The sequence below is a fragment of the Herpailurus yagouaroundi genome, unplaced genomic scaffold, assembly GCF_014898765.1.
Source record: "Herpailurus yagouaroundi ecotype Mexico unplaced genomic scaffold, PumYag 139, whole genome shotgun sequence".
In the NCBI taxonomy this organism is placed as follows: domain Eukaryota; kingdom Metazoa; phylum Chordata; class Mammalia; order Carnivora; family Felidae; genus Herpailurus; species Herpailurus yagouaroundi.
The window spans coordinates 4,526,336-4,540,589 of NW_024412394.1; the positions used below are offsets into that span (position 1 = coordinate 4,526,336).

A 14,254-nucleotide genomic window follows, 5' to 3' on the forward strand; every position below is an offset into this window, starting at 1 on the left:
TCCCTTCAGTACATCAGAGCCCAAGTCTGGCTTGGAAGGGATGCAGGAGAGAATGCTGTGTTCACTGGCAGGCAAAACCCATGCCACTAGCTTGGTGTGACTCTTGCCTCTGGCCACTGGTATCTGCCTCTAAAAACTGAGCAGTTAGGGAAAGGTGACCTCTTAGCCCATTATCTTTGACCTTCCATGATTCCAGGCTGGGCTCCCTATTTGCTCTGTGGCATGAAGGCTTCTCTTGCTCCTTCTCGACCTCAGGTTTCTCTCCCGACAAATGATCAGATTTGCCCTAAGATCCCTCCTGGCTCTGACTCTACAAGCCTGTGATTCTGGATCTTCTCTTTGTCTTGCTCTCTGCCGTATCCTCAGAGCTGAGAACAGTGTCTGACACATAGGAGGTGCTCAGTAAATATCTGACTAATTAGTTAATCTCAGGTGGGTAGTGAAGAGACACAAAAATTCACAACAGGATGGAGGTGCTCTGATCTGGACCCATTAGGCCCAGGGATGTTCAGGGGTACAGGCTAGTCTGCCCACGGGAGGAGGTTTGGTTCCTGGAGAAGGAGGTGGACAGAAAGCAATCTACTTTTTCACCCACACAGAATTCTGCCTGCGGAGAGCTAGTCTCAGAGACTGTCCCCACCTCTTTCTTAGTTTTGAATTCAGCAGGTGGGTAGCTAAAGATCATGCCTCTTGTGGCAATGCCCAAAAGACCTGTAGACTCTGAGTTTGTCCTCAGTGATCCCCCAACCCTGCCCTCCCCAAGTGTAAGGCCCCCTTCAATCCATCAGGGAGAGCCTGGACTCTATCAGGAAGGTTTTGGGGAAATCGATGTGCTGGGGTTCTGGTCACAAAATCCTAGGAAGTAAATGAGCAGCTCACAGGTCTGACGGCCGCAAGGGAGAGTTTTTATCCCGGAGTCAGGGCTTATACATGCATCTAGAAGACAAGACCTAAGAACAAAGAGCTCAGCCAAACAGGCTGGATCGGAAAAAGCAAGACCGATGGCTTAGGCAGGATGTCGTACAGCTGTTGGTGCCTCCCCTCTCTGCACCACATCCTCTCCCCTGACCACCTCATTGCACACTGGCCAGAACCTGCTTCTCTCTGCCTGAGGCCATCTCTGGCCACTAGAGCTTACATTCCATGCCTACTGGGCTAGAAGTACCAGGAAATTAATACCCCCAGGAGCAGCCTTCAACCAACACAGATAGGAGTTGGTGTATACATGCCCCGGCTCCTTCACCATGGTGGGAGAGTGTTTTACATGGTGTCCCAGAGGTCCCCAAAGGGACACAGTAGTGACTGGCTTGACGGTGCACCTTTTTTTGGTTCCCTGTGCTTCCCTGTCTTACATCTCCATTTCCCTACCAGAGTTTTCCAAGCTCACCTGCCAAATAAACTACCTCACTTGGCTCCTTATCTCGGCATCTGCTTCTGGGGAGCCCAAACTGAGCCCAAGCCAATCCTGATCATCATGGTGTCCACTATTAAATCTCTCACATGGCCACAACCCAGGACCCCCATACTGCTTAACAATCACACCCACCGACATCACATAACCTACCATGCTTCCCTACCTCCACCCATGACTTCCTTGGAAACTTCCTTGCATGAATACCAACACTTCAAGATCCAACTCATCTGATCAACCAACCTGGGCCACTGGAGAAAGGCTTGAGGGCTGCCAGGTACTCCCAGAACAACGTTCTGGTAACATAGACCATGCTTCTGCTGGCTAACTTGTCAATAACTCTAAGGTGAGACTCAGGCAGTGTGACAGAGATGTTGGGCCTGGTGGGGACTGGCAGCAAACTCCAGTTCACATTGCCAAGCCAACTGCTTCCTCTACCCACAAGGGGGGGCCTCCCTGACATTTCCATTAAGGACTTCTAACATCTAAGCAGGAGCCCTGGACCCAGAATGAACCCCAGATCCTACAGTCCAGATGCAATGAGGCCTGGGAATGAGACATAGCCTTCACAGGGGTGAGGGGAGAATTATAAAGGTGTGAACACAAAAAAGTTTGTAAATACCATGTAGACATGTCCTGGCTTCTCCTTGAACCTACGAGGTGATACTGGAGAATGAGAAAGATGCAGCTGTAGAGTCCCCTGACATGGCTTTTAACTTCAGCTTTGACACCTAATTGCTGTGTGACCTTGGCAAGCCACTTACCTTCACTGGTCTGTTTCTTCTTGCACTGAATCTCGAAGATCTGCTTCTGGGTCACTACTTAAGGCAACTGCCTGGCAGATGAGCTCACGCCTTGCCACACCTTGAGACCCCATCTCATGGCCTTTCCTCTGTCTACTCTGTGGCCTTATTCCAGAAAGGAGAGTAAAGCCAGGCCTTGCCACCTCCAGCTTGCCTTGTGGACTTACGTACTTTACTGGAAGTTAAAGTGACCTCCCCCAAGGTCCCTCTGCACTTTACTGAAATGCCAGAACCAAACACAGGTAGATGGGGCCACCAGAACCCAGCTCCCTACCTCTACCCTCCTGATGTCCCTCTCAGACATAGGAAAAAGTGCCTTCATTAAGAGTTCCTTAAGAATCACATAGGGAAAGTCTCCGGGCCAAAGAGATGTTCAAGTTCAGCTCAAAGGCCTCAGCTCCCGAATCTTTCTGATAAGAGATTATGTTAAGGTGAGTGGAAATAGGGTCAGACAATGAGAAGTTTCCAGCAACAAGGACCAGAGACACTGAGCAAACAGCAAATGGAGTAGCCTGGTCTCAGATGGGTGTGAGCCTGAGAGGGAGAAAATGAGCTAGATCATCACCTCTACAGTACTCTCCAGTCCCTGGCTTCTGGTATGGACCTTCAGTTTCTGGTCTAAAAATCCACAGCGCCCTCCTGGTGGCTGTGAGCAAAAAGAGCTACCTGCTAGTGGAAAGGGGTATCGGCCAGCAGAAATGAACAACCTCAGGCAAGTGTGAATGGTGCCGGGGCGGGGAGGAAGGAACAAGAGCACTGGAAGATACAGGGCACCCGGGTGGCTCCGTCACTTAGGCATCTGACACTTGATTTCGGCTCAGGGCATAATCTCACCGTTCATGAGTTCAAGCCCCGCGTCAGGCTTTGCACTGACAGCTCGGAGCCTGCTTGGGATTCTCTCTCTTTCCCTCTCTCTCTGTCTGCCCCTCCTTTGCTTGTGTGTGCACTCTCTCTCTCTCTCTCTCAAAATAAATAAATAAACTTAAAAAAAAAAAAAGGAGCACTGGCAGATGGGAAACTAGACCCCTCATGAATGTCTGGGTGACCCTAAGCAAGTCTCCTCCCTATGTCTCTCCTCCCTATGTCTCTTCTGGGCATCCTCAGAGCAGCCAAAGCCCCTGAGCTAGGCCAGCAGGGAGGGGTGAGAGCAGCGCTGACATCCATCTAAATCCTCTCTCATTTCAAGAAATGCCAACTGGCCCCAAGGTAGGGATTTGTGGTAAAGACTACTCATTACCTACCCAATACCCATTCTCCACTTCTTTCTAACGTAACCTGATATTTTCCTAGGTGACAATGTGCCCATCTAAAAGACTACATGTCTCAGCGTCCCTTGCAGCTAAGAATAGCCAATGGGATGCAAGCAGAAGTCATTGGGAGGGGGCTTCTGGAAAAGCTCTTTAATAGAAGCTGACTCAGCTGGCAGGTCCACCCTTTTAAATGTTCCTCCTTTCCTCCTGCCTGGAATGTGTCATGATGGCTGAGCCCCAGCAGCCCTTTGGCGACTTTGAAGCAAAATGCTCTAAGGCTGGAGTTCATTATGCTGAACATATGTGTGTGTGTGTGTGTGTGTGTGTGTGTGTGTGTGTGTGTGCGCGCGCGCATGCGCGCACACACACACACACACACTGATGCCTGGTTCCTACTCCCACACGTTCTGATTTAACTGGTATGAGGTATGACCTAGGCATCAGGATTTTTAAGCACCCAACCTGGTAATTCTAACACGTGGCAGAGTTTGAGAAGCACCATTGTAAAGAGAGCAGAGCAATAAGATGGAAAGAGAATGGATCTCCATTGACCAGGAAGTCACCATAGCAGTCATGGATAGTCTACCTCTCGACTTAAGAAAATCAGCTTTAATTTGTTGGCGGCTCTGCAGTCAAGTCTTTGTTTCTAGCAACAGAATGTGATGTCTATCTGATATAAGACTGAGGGTCCTCAGCCAACCCATCCTCCACAACACAGGCTGGGGAACAAAAAATGGCCAGATACTTCCTTCAGGAACCTCACATGTGGGGCAGCAGGCAGACCCTAGACTTTGCACTGGGCAGGTTTGAGTACAAATCCTTACTCCACTACCTGCTAACCCTACAGCCTTGGGCAAATCACTCAAGCTTCTCCAAAATGAGGGCTTTGGAAAGGACTGCACTCTCCTGTTCCACTGTGAGCTCCCCGGGGGCAGGTGCCCTTCACCCCTGCAGCCACAGCACCCACTACCCTTCCAGACACTCGGCAGATAGATATTCATTAAATATTTGCTTGGTTTACACTGAATTGCTGTGATGTGGTCCAGCTCTGAAATTTTCATTTTTCTCTAAACCAAAAAGAGAAAAGAATAAACAAAAGGGCAACGTTTCAACATGGTAACAGAATTTACCTACTGAAAATCAATGAAAACAGCATTTCTGGGGCAGTTTCTTTCAGGCTCTCTAGGTTTGGGACTGGAAATCCCGTGGTCAGAAGCAGAGGGAGGGGCCAGTCTCCCAAAGATCATGACCTGCACTTGCCAGTTAGAACTCTTAAACTAGAAAGCCTCCCTGCTCCTAATTTACAGAATAATAAGCATAGGGTTTTTTTTGTTTTTTTTTAAAAACCCCAGGGTCCAGAGCTTGGCTGAAACAAAGCTTGGGCGGTGACCTAGAAAACCCAGAAATGCCCTCAGAAAGCCCAGGGGAAGAAGACATCTGTTTGGGCCTGACTCATTCGGATGCACTGTCTACACCAGCTGTGCCCGAGAATCGAATGGAGAGCTCTTACAACCACAGCTGCCTTGATGCCACCTGCAGAGTTTCTGATTCAGGAGGTCTGGGGTGGAGCCGGGCATCTGTCGTTGAAAAAGCTCTCCAGGTGGTTCTGCCATGCCCCTGGGGTTGAGAACCACTTCTCCACGCAGCTTCCAGCCCTCCAGATAATCAAAGTCTATTTCAGCAGAGTTTCTTGGACTGGAAAGGAACCCAGAAGAGCGCGGGGTGGAATCTCCAAAGCTGGCCAAGCAGCGTCCTCGTGCCTGCCCAGGCCACCACCCACTGACCCAGATCGCCCACCCCTGCAGCCCAGCTTCCCACAGGCGGAAGGCCAGGCAAGGGGAGCAGGAATTGCCGTTCAGGCCCTCCCTGGCCCGCCACGTTTCTCAAAAGCGCAGCCCGCACCTCCTGCTTCAACAGGCCACCCACACCCGGGGCTCCCTACCATCTGCCTGCCACCCCCTCTATTCTCGCGAAACAGAGTCCCCAGAGTTCGCCTGAGAGCTTGCAAAGCATTATCACTGTCGGGCTTCTCTGGAATCCTAAGAGGCGGGCATGCCTAAACCGGCCTTCCAGATGGGGAAACTGAGGCTCGGAGGTGAGGCTACTGGGCCACAGCCCCTCACAGGCAGCAAGCCACCTACTTGGCCCTCCATCCCAAGTCTGCCGCTTGAGCCTAACCTCCTTCCTGGTTGCCCTTGCTATCCAAAGAGCGACTGGACCAGCAGCATGGGCATCACCCCGAGGAGTTCGTTACAAATGAAGAATCTCAGCCTAGCCCCAGACCCACTGAATCAGCATCTGAGGTTTCCCCAAGTCCCCAGAGGATCTCGAGGAGCCCTGCTGCCTCTCTGCCAACGTCCTAGTCCCCAGATGGCCCTTACTCTGTCTCCTCCTCCACCTTAGATGGCCCTTCCTCCCACAGACCCCGGCCCTTCTCCTGGCTTTCTGATCCCTGTCCCCTCTTAGGTCTCCTTCTTCCCCCCTGATGCCTTCTACTCTGTCTCCTCTCACTCCTTCCACCCCCAGGGTGCTGGTCTCAGCCCAGTGCCCCTCACTCTACTCTCTCTTCCCTGGCAATTTCAGTCCACTCATGATTTCAACCCACATTGTTCTGTGCACATAAATCCACGTGTGCAAATCTGCCTCTTTCAGAATGCTCTCTCTCCTGAGCATGAACACTCGTGTCCACTTACCCCACCACCAGGGCTCCCACACATCCCACACCACAATCCCACAAAGTTCAAAACTGCACAGGCGTCGTCATTAGAATAAAGCGATGTGTTGAGGCCTGGCTGAGTGCCGAGCACAGTGCCCAGGGCTCCCCAGCACGGTCTCATGGCGTGCTTATCACAAACCCGTGCGGTGGGCTCGACTACCCACCGCAGTTTACAACTGTCGGCAGTAAACATTCCGACAAGCGGAAAAGCCATGCCTGAGAAAGCTGATGTAACCTTCCAGGCTCTGGTGGCTGGTGCCGGGCAGAGCTGGGGTTCGGCCCTGGTTTCTTACCCCGAATTCCAAGCTCTTAACTACGTCACGCCGTTGCCCTAAACCTGCCTGACTCCTGTGGCCTTTGCTCTGCCGTTGTGTGCCAAACCTCAGAGCCATTTTCAGCCCCAGCTCTTGCCTGTGCTCTTCCTGAAGCCCTTTTGGACCCTAATGATTGTACAGTCTCATTTCTTGCGTTTTCCGACAATCTCTAACCGGATCCCTTCCCCCACGCCCAACCCCCTACAGTCTATTCTCCACATGGCAGCTAGAGGGATTCTATTAAAAAGGTGTCAACTCATGTCTCTCTCTTGCTCAAAAGCCTCCCATGGCTCCCCCACGCCTCTCAGAATACAAGCCAACATCCTTACATAGCCTTCAAGACTGCAAACAACCAGGCCCCACTAACTCTCTCGCGCCACCTCCACCCCCCGGCCCCCCCGCATCGCTCACTTTGCTCCAGCCATACTGGACTCCTCGTTGTTGCCAAACAGGCCAGGCAGGCTCCTACTCCAGGGCCTTTGCACTGGTTAATCTCCTGCCTGGAATATACTTCCTGCAGATATCCACTGGGCTTCCTCCCTCCACATCTTCAGCTCTCTGTTCTGGTGGCACCTATACAAGGAAGCCTCCCAGCCACTGTAGGTGAACTTGAACCACAGTCTACCCCTCCTTGTCCCTTTAGCTCCTCTCCCCTTTTTCATCGAACCCATCACCATAGGATGCATTTTATACTTGTTTACTGTTTACTGTCTGTCTCCCCTCAGCGTGAATGCAAACTCTAAGAGAGTAAGAGCTTATTTCTCTCGCCAGATATCTCGTGTTCCATACAGAGCCTTTACTCCCTGTGGTTCTTGTACCTGAAACCTCCTGCCATTCTCACAGCCACCACCCTGGATGGAGTTCTCCCTATGAATTCCCCAGACAACCGCGGAACCTCCCAACCAGTCTCCCTCCTCCTGACCACATATACCCTCTTCAAAACACACAGCTGCACAGCAGCCTGAAATATGGCTGACGTCAACCCATTTCTCTGCTCAGGACCTTCCTGACAGCTTCTCCCAGACCCAGAATTCCAGCCTCCTACACCCAAACACAGGCTCCATAATCCGATATGGGTTTGAGCCCAGCTCCAGCACTTGGACAGGTGACTTCATCTTTCTGAGCCCTCAGTTTACTTTTTTGGTAAAATGGGCTGAAAATGACTCACTCCAAGGGTTGTAGTGACCGCATGTTTGTAGTGAGTGCACGTTTGTGATCTCAGCCCAGGCAGTAAACATTAGCCATTGTTATGATTGTTCCTTTGCTGTGCCAACGCTAAGTGCCCATTCTTTTTCAACCGATGTTCCAGCCCGACGGAACAACTCATTACTCCCTGCACAGACCAGGTTCTTTACCCTCCATGCCTTTGCCACAGTGAGCCCTCCATCTGTGATGTTCTCCTCCGCCCTTACTTCTATTCATCGAGCCAGTTGAAACGCCCCCTTCACAAGACCTTGGAAGTAACTTCCTAACCCTTTGAATTCCCTCAGTCCTTTATCTGCCCTTGCCACATGGCATTTACCAAGATCTTCAGGAACCATCTTGCGTGTAACTCCTCTCCCCTTCTCCTTGAGGGAGGAAACCCCATCTTTCCTACCTCCAAATCAGAAGGTCCCCAGCGATGGAGCCTCGTGGCCACTTCTTACCAGCTGTGTAACCTTGAGCAGGTCACTTAAGTGTCTGTCTCCTCTTCTCTTAAATGCGGACAATAGGACATGCTATGCTAACCTCTCAGAACCTTACGGGAATCAGAGGCATACGAGCACTGGGTAAAGGCACATGACACTTACTCCCTATGAGGGATTGTTGTAATAACCAATGATTCTCTCGAAAAGAGTCATTCTTCTTTGCATAAAGGGACACCTGAAAGAACCATCACCAAATGCAGGGTGGGATATCAAGTGAGCTTTACTTTCTTCCTTATAATTTTTTGTATTCTCTGATTGTTTTGCAAAGAGCACGTGTTACTCATTGACTGGGGGGGTGGGGGGTGGGGGTAGCAATTCCATTGTTTAAAAAAGATTCCTCTGCTATTAAGCATTGGTCTCGACTCCTGTATCGGCATTCAAATGCAGTAGGGTCCCTTAATACCTAGTTCCTGCCATGGGCAGATTGCGTGCCTGCAAAGCAGAGTGTTCTGAGAAGGGGAGGAAGATGAAGAACAGGGGCCACACCCCAGGTTCACAAAGAGGCAGCGCTGTGATGGATACAGTCCCAGCTCTGCACACTGCCCCACCTGGGCAGGATCCCACAGAGCTGAGTCCTACTGCCGAGCTCTCTTGCGGCATGGGGCGCAGCAAGTGTGGCTTTGGCTACAGGCAAATGCCCTGGGACAGGGAGTTGGGTATGTGGGAGGTGGAGGTGGCCTGGAGCATCAGAAGGCCTTAAGGAGCTCCTATAGACCCCGGGCTGAGGAACTGGAATAACTCATCCCACCGGGAGTCTTGAGGCCCAGGGAGCCCAGAAAAGGCAATGTGGTGGCCAAGCCCTCCCCCTGCTGGCCACATCTGGAGTGGCAGTGCCAGCAGCATCAGGTACAGTCCTTGGGCAGCTACGCACGCTCCCTGCACCTGGGGCCTGGTCAGGCTCAGGTGTCCAGGGGCAGGTAGGGGGCAGGGCAATGTCCTGCCAGGACTGAGAGGCCCAAGGTCCTCTCTCCCAGGCCCCTTGCCTTTGTGGGGTGCAGCACTGCCTGACCCAACATGGAGATGGAAGACAAGAGTGGGGGAGAAGAAAGGCAGAGAAGTGATGAGGAAGGAGGAAGGGAGGAGGTGGCAGAGAGGGGTCCTTCACACTTCAGCCTGTCTCACTACTCCCAGGCCCACCCGTGCCTCCTGGGCAGCTAGAGACGCTGGGGCTGCTACCACTGCCCGGATTTCCACCCCCGCCCCCAGGTATTGATTTCCTGCATCATTCATTTGCCGGGCCTTGGCGGCTGTGATTAGCTCCTTCCATTCTCCCTCCAGAGCACTCCCCCTGCCAACAGCCGCCGCCCCCCACCCCCCCCCACCCCGTTCCTCCCTGTTCTAGCAAAGCAGAGCTAATACCAGGCTCTAAAGGAAGCTTTGCCGCCCGGCCCCAGCAACTCACAGCCAAGCCTGGCCAATTACAAGTGGGCCCCTGGCATGTCCCCAGCACACTCCCTCAAGGGTGCTTTCCTGGCTAATAAAATCCTCTCTAACCACCCCCTCACCAGGGCCCCACCACCACCCATGAAACACCAATTCCCTGCCTGCAGTGTAGGATGGGGCACCATGCAGATCTTGACCCTAAGTGGGGCTCTCCAGGCTCGCTACTGGACCTGGGGAGTCCTCAGGCTGGCTCAGGGGCCAACATCAACTTCAGCAGGGAAAGGCGGAGGGGGGTGGGAAGACAATGCTGGCAAGGCAAAGAAACCAGCCTGACTTGTGGGCACAAGGCTCCGTCTCTCTCTCATGCAGTTTCCATAACTGGGAAGGAAGAAGGAACAGAGGCTGGAACCTTCTTGAGGACATTTAGAAACCCCCAGAGCCTTCCATTAGCCCTAGGGGACCAGTTTTCTGATGGCATGCCTTCTCCAGGGGCAGGGTTAGATCTGGACAGCCAGACTCAAGACTTGTGGTAGAAACTCTAGGGAGAAATCCCAAGAGTGCCCACAGCCAGGATCAACACCCAGAAGATGGCACTGGGAGACACACTTCCTGACATTCTTTCTCTGCACCCCTCAGAGGAGGGGGAAAAAAACCTGACTTGGTGATAATTCTGTAAGCTATGTTGCTCTTGTCAAATTATTCAACATCTGTCTTCATGTTCCCACAAAAATTAGCATAGGATAGTAGTTTCTGATGACACCTTTGGTGAAATATTTTGACTTCCACCAGTAAGTTGCAAACAACCTGTCTTAAGGATAATGTCAATTCCTACTCCTGCATATTAAATAATCCAGAGGTTTGCTGTGTTTTTGTAAGGGAGTGGAATCCCACTGACCTGCCCTGGCCAGGCGTCCGGCAGCTATGGGGAGAAGCGGAAGCCAGGATGGAGGAGCGGGTGTTTTCTGATGTTTTCCACACACGGGATGCCCTTCCTCCATCACCTGGCTCCTGCCTTTGCCCAGGAGTAGGCCTCTGGGGCCAGCCCACCCCCCCTGGCCGGCCAGAAAACAGACTGCAGAATCCACCATGGAGCACAACAAACTGGGCCAGGAGATTGGGAGGCAGGGAGGGAAGAGGGGATCAGCTCCAAATGGACCATCTGGTCCAGCACTGGGCTGCCTTAGCATCTGTGTCCCAAAGAAGGAGCGAAACCACCCGGCCAGACTGAGAGCACCTCCCCAGCCCTGCTGCAGACAGCAGACCTCAGACCCCGGCAACAGGACCCTCAGATGGAAGCAGCCAATAGGCTCTGGACACTTGCCTCCTACCAGCCTCAACAGAGACCCACAGCCCAAGCTAGATAGATCCTGCCGGCTTTGCCCTCCTGCTCTTCTGCCCTCTCGATTCAGCTTCCATGTTAATCTACCCCTCCCTCAGCCACGCAGGGCTAGGCAGAGGGGAAGGGGCCGGGTTCCCTCCCCAGGACACACTGTTTTCTTTTGTGCCTTGACTAAAACCGGCCTCTCCTCACTGCCAAGGCAGCACTGGGCTTTCAGCCTCTTCTCTCTCCTCCTCCCTGAGGTCTCCTACAGCTGCCAGTCTAGGACTCTGTGACTCTCCCTAAAGCAGAGACCCTCAGAGTGTGCCCCACTACCCTGCTGGAAAACATCCTAGACAGACTTCTTGGGGAGAAAGAATTTCAAAAAGCATTTCCTCAACCTCCCCCCACGCCCCGCCACCCGCAACCATGGCCCTTCATTCCTGCAGCAAACATTTGCCAAGCTCCTGCTGTGTGCCCGGCACCATGTTGGATGCCAGGATACAATGATGGACACAAGTGGCCATCTCTCACCCCTACACTCTACTCTTTCTCACGCTGCTTCGTCTGCTTTAGGCAGAGAGGGAAACCAGGGTGGGGGGGTGGGCAGAAGAGCTACGGTAGTACCATAGTTCCCCCTTCTGCTGTCTCTGGCCAAAGCTTCTAGCATCACAAAGAACTCAGCAGCCTCTTGCCATCCTCCTTCTCATACTAGATCTTAACCTCTTCCCCCATCTATCCCAATAAAAATGCTTCACTCTGCAATTTCCCTGAGGCGCCAGCCTGCCCTGGAGCCAACACCTCAAAGGGAAGATGCAAAGACTCTCACCCTAGAGCCCTGGGGTTGGCCCCAGCACACCCAGCGCACCTTGGTTTGCTCTAAGTGGAGAGCAACAAAAAGTGAGATCCAGGCACATGAGGGAGGAGAAAATACAGAAAATGAGAGGCAGATAAGCCAATGGCTAAATCCTGGTCCCCTAGGACTCTGAAATCAGGGTCTACAGACACCACTTCCATAGCCCCCACCCGACCCCAACCCTGCCCTTATTGCTGGGGTTTCCAGGCTAGGCTCCGAGGGGCTTCCCTGTGCAGCCCTGGAGAAGTCTGGAAGAGCTGGAGGGGACCAAGGAGAGGGATGACCAGGAGACAGTTCGCCAGATCTGCCCAAGGACACTTAGGGGGGAGGGGCAGAGTAGAGGACAGTAGGGAACAGTGAGGGTTCTCTGTCACCCTCAGAGCCCCTGGGGTGTGGTGAGGAGGTAAAGACCTCAGTGACATCCATCTTAGGCCACCTCTTAAGGAGGCAGTGAAGCGACAAGAAAACCTTGGGGACAACGAAGAAAAAGAACCCCCCCCCCCACACACACCCCAGACCTCTGGTGTCTTCCTCTGCCCCCGGGGAGGCCTCTGGGGCTAGCTCAGTGGCCTCCTCCCCACAACCCAGCCTCTCTAGGTCCCTGCTACATTCTTCCTTCTTTTTTCCTCTTCTGGCCTATGTAAAGGGCCAGGCAGTAAGAGACACACAAACTAATTAAGAGCAGAGTTTGGCCAGATGCCTGGGCCGGCCTCCCCAGGGAATTATGCCCAAGCCAGCTAGCGGTGTAGAGCCAGGAGCATGTCACCTCCCAGACACCCCTCAGGACACCCCTGCCTCTCGCGAGGTACCAGGAGGCAACGCCAGCCACCCCCAGAAGGAAGCATTTAACATCTGCGCCCCAGGCTGGCGGCTGGGGGGACAATGTCTCTGCCTCCACACCAACAGAACAGGTCAAACTCTCCCCTGATCTAAAGATGAATAATTAGGCCCTGGACTCAGGATAGAGGGACGGGGAACCCTCCCACCCCACCTATACAATATTAAAAAGTGATCTGTGCAGACCATCCTGCAGTCAGAAGGCAGAGTAAGGGCCACTAGGCCCTGAGACTGTAAGGTCAGGGCACTGAGGGTCCCTGAGAGTGGTGAGCCCTGGGGTGATCCTGGACATTGATGCCTGCTCTCAGGACCTCTCCCCAGGAACACCCACGGGAGAGACAGGAGAAGGGGTAACCAGCCAGAGTCCCCTTAGCGCCGGAAAGCGAAGCGTAGGGACGCAGGAGCAAAGCTGCGTGGCAGGAGGCAGAGTTTGAACACGTAGCCCGATGGGTGCGTGCCGTGTTTGCGTTTCCTGGGGACGGTGGCTGAATGCGTCCGTGTATGCGCTCAGGGAGAAAGAAGGTGGGGCTGGGGTTTTTGTAGCTGGGAACCGGGGATGGGGAGAACTGGCTCAGGCTAGACCCGAAAACGGATGCCGGGGTTTTGGGTGCCCAATCCAGGGGATGCTGGCATCCGCTCTGGCAGCCAAGAAGCGAGTAAAAGAAGCGAAGCCGCAGCGAGAGCGGGGAAGGCGAGCCCGCCGCCCCGCCGCGGTGCTGGCAGCCGGCTCACCCACAAGCCGCGCGCAACTCCGGATCGTGCATCGCTCGGCTTGCACTCCGGAGGCCGAGCCAGGGTAGGACCAGGTTTCTGTGCAAGTCGCTGCCCCAGGCTCGGGTTTGGGGTCAGTCGGGATCTCCCGAGCCCACCGGGTGCTCTCAAGGGTTTCGAGTCACTCCGGCCCCCGGCAAGGTTTGAGGAAGTGTGTGCCTCCCCCTGGCATCCCCGGCTTCACGCCAGACCCTACGACCCGTCTCCGTGCTCTGAAACGGCGAGCTCGATCTCCTCGCGCCCTGAAAAGGGCGGGGACCCGGGCATCCACTCCAGAGTCCGAGCCGGGGTCCCCACCAAACCCCGGCAGCGCGCACTTTGCGCCTCTTGCAAAGTTTCCGCGCGGTGCTAAGCCAGCGTGGAGCGGGACGCGGGATCTTACCGTAGACTCCTTGTCCCCGGCAGTGGAAGGGGATCAGCGCCAGAAGTAGAAGGCAGGTCACCTCCATCTTCACGGCCGGTGCTTCATCCCCGCGAGGCGGCGCAGCCCGAGAGGTGGCGGGGGGCGCATCCGCCGGGGCCCCGCGAAGCCCCCTGCGTCCCCCCTTTCCCCGAGAGGCGACAGAGGGGGCGGGGACGGAGACCGGGAGGCTGAGGAGGCGGCGGTGGCTGCGGCGGCGACCCGGGTTTCTCCTCCGGCGGGGCCGCTGCCCGCGTGGGGACGCAGGGGGCGCTGGCCCGGCCCCGGGTGCCTTGGCGCGCCCGGCGCAGCAGCCAGCGCCCCGGCCCGAGGAGCCCGGCCGCCGACCTGCCCCGGGTCCCCAGGGCTGTCTGCTCCGTGTGCTGGGCGCCAGGGACCCCTCTGCGGCGGCAGGGGCTCTTCGATCCAACAGGCCACCGACGACTGACAAACTTGTCTTTTTCCCCGCCCAGGGGACGCCCCTCCGCGGAGTGGGGGCTGGAAGGC

The 14,254-nt window shown here is 54.4% G+C and overlaps 1 protein-coding gene across 4 annotated transcripts in view; it reads right to left on the reverse strand.

The window, feature by feature from the left end:
• The window catches only part of MDGA1 (MAM domain containing glycosylphosphatidylinositol anchor 1), a 60,612-nt gene extending 46,629 nt beyond the window's left edge, over positions 1 to 13,983 (reverse strand). Inside the window, exon 1 of one of the 4 annotated variants that reach the window (XM_040473385.1) lies at positions 13,730 to 13,983. In XM_040473385.1, the coding sequence (XP_040329319.1) occupies positions 13,730 to 13,796 (67 nt within the window). In that variant the 5' untranslated portion in view covers positions 13,797 to 13,983. The remainder of the gene's footprint in view (positions 1 to 13,729) is intronic. The other 3 variants (XM_040473386.1, XM_040473387.1, XM_040473388.1) reach the window with 3 other exon arrangements.
• Between the last annotated feature and the right edge of the window lie 271 nt (positions 13,984 to 14,254).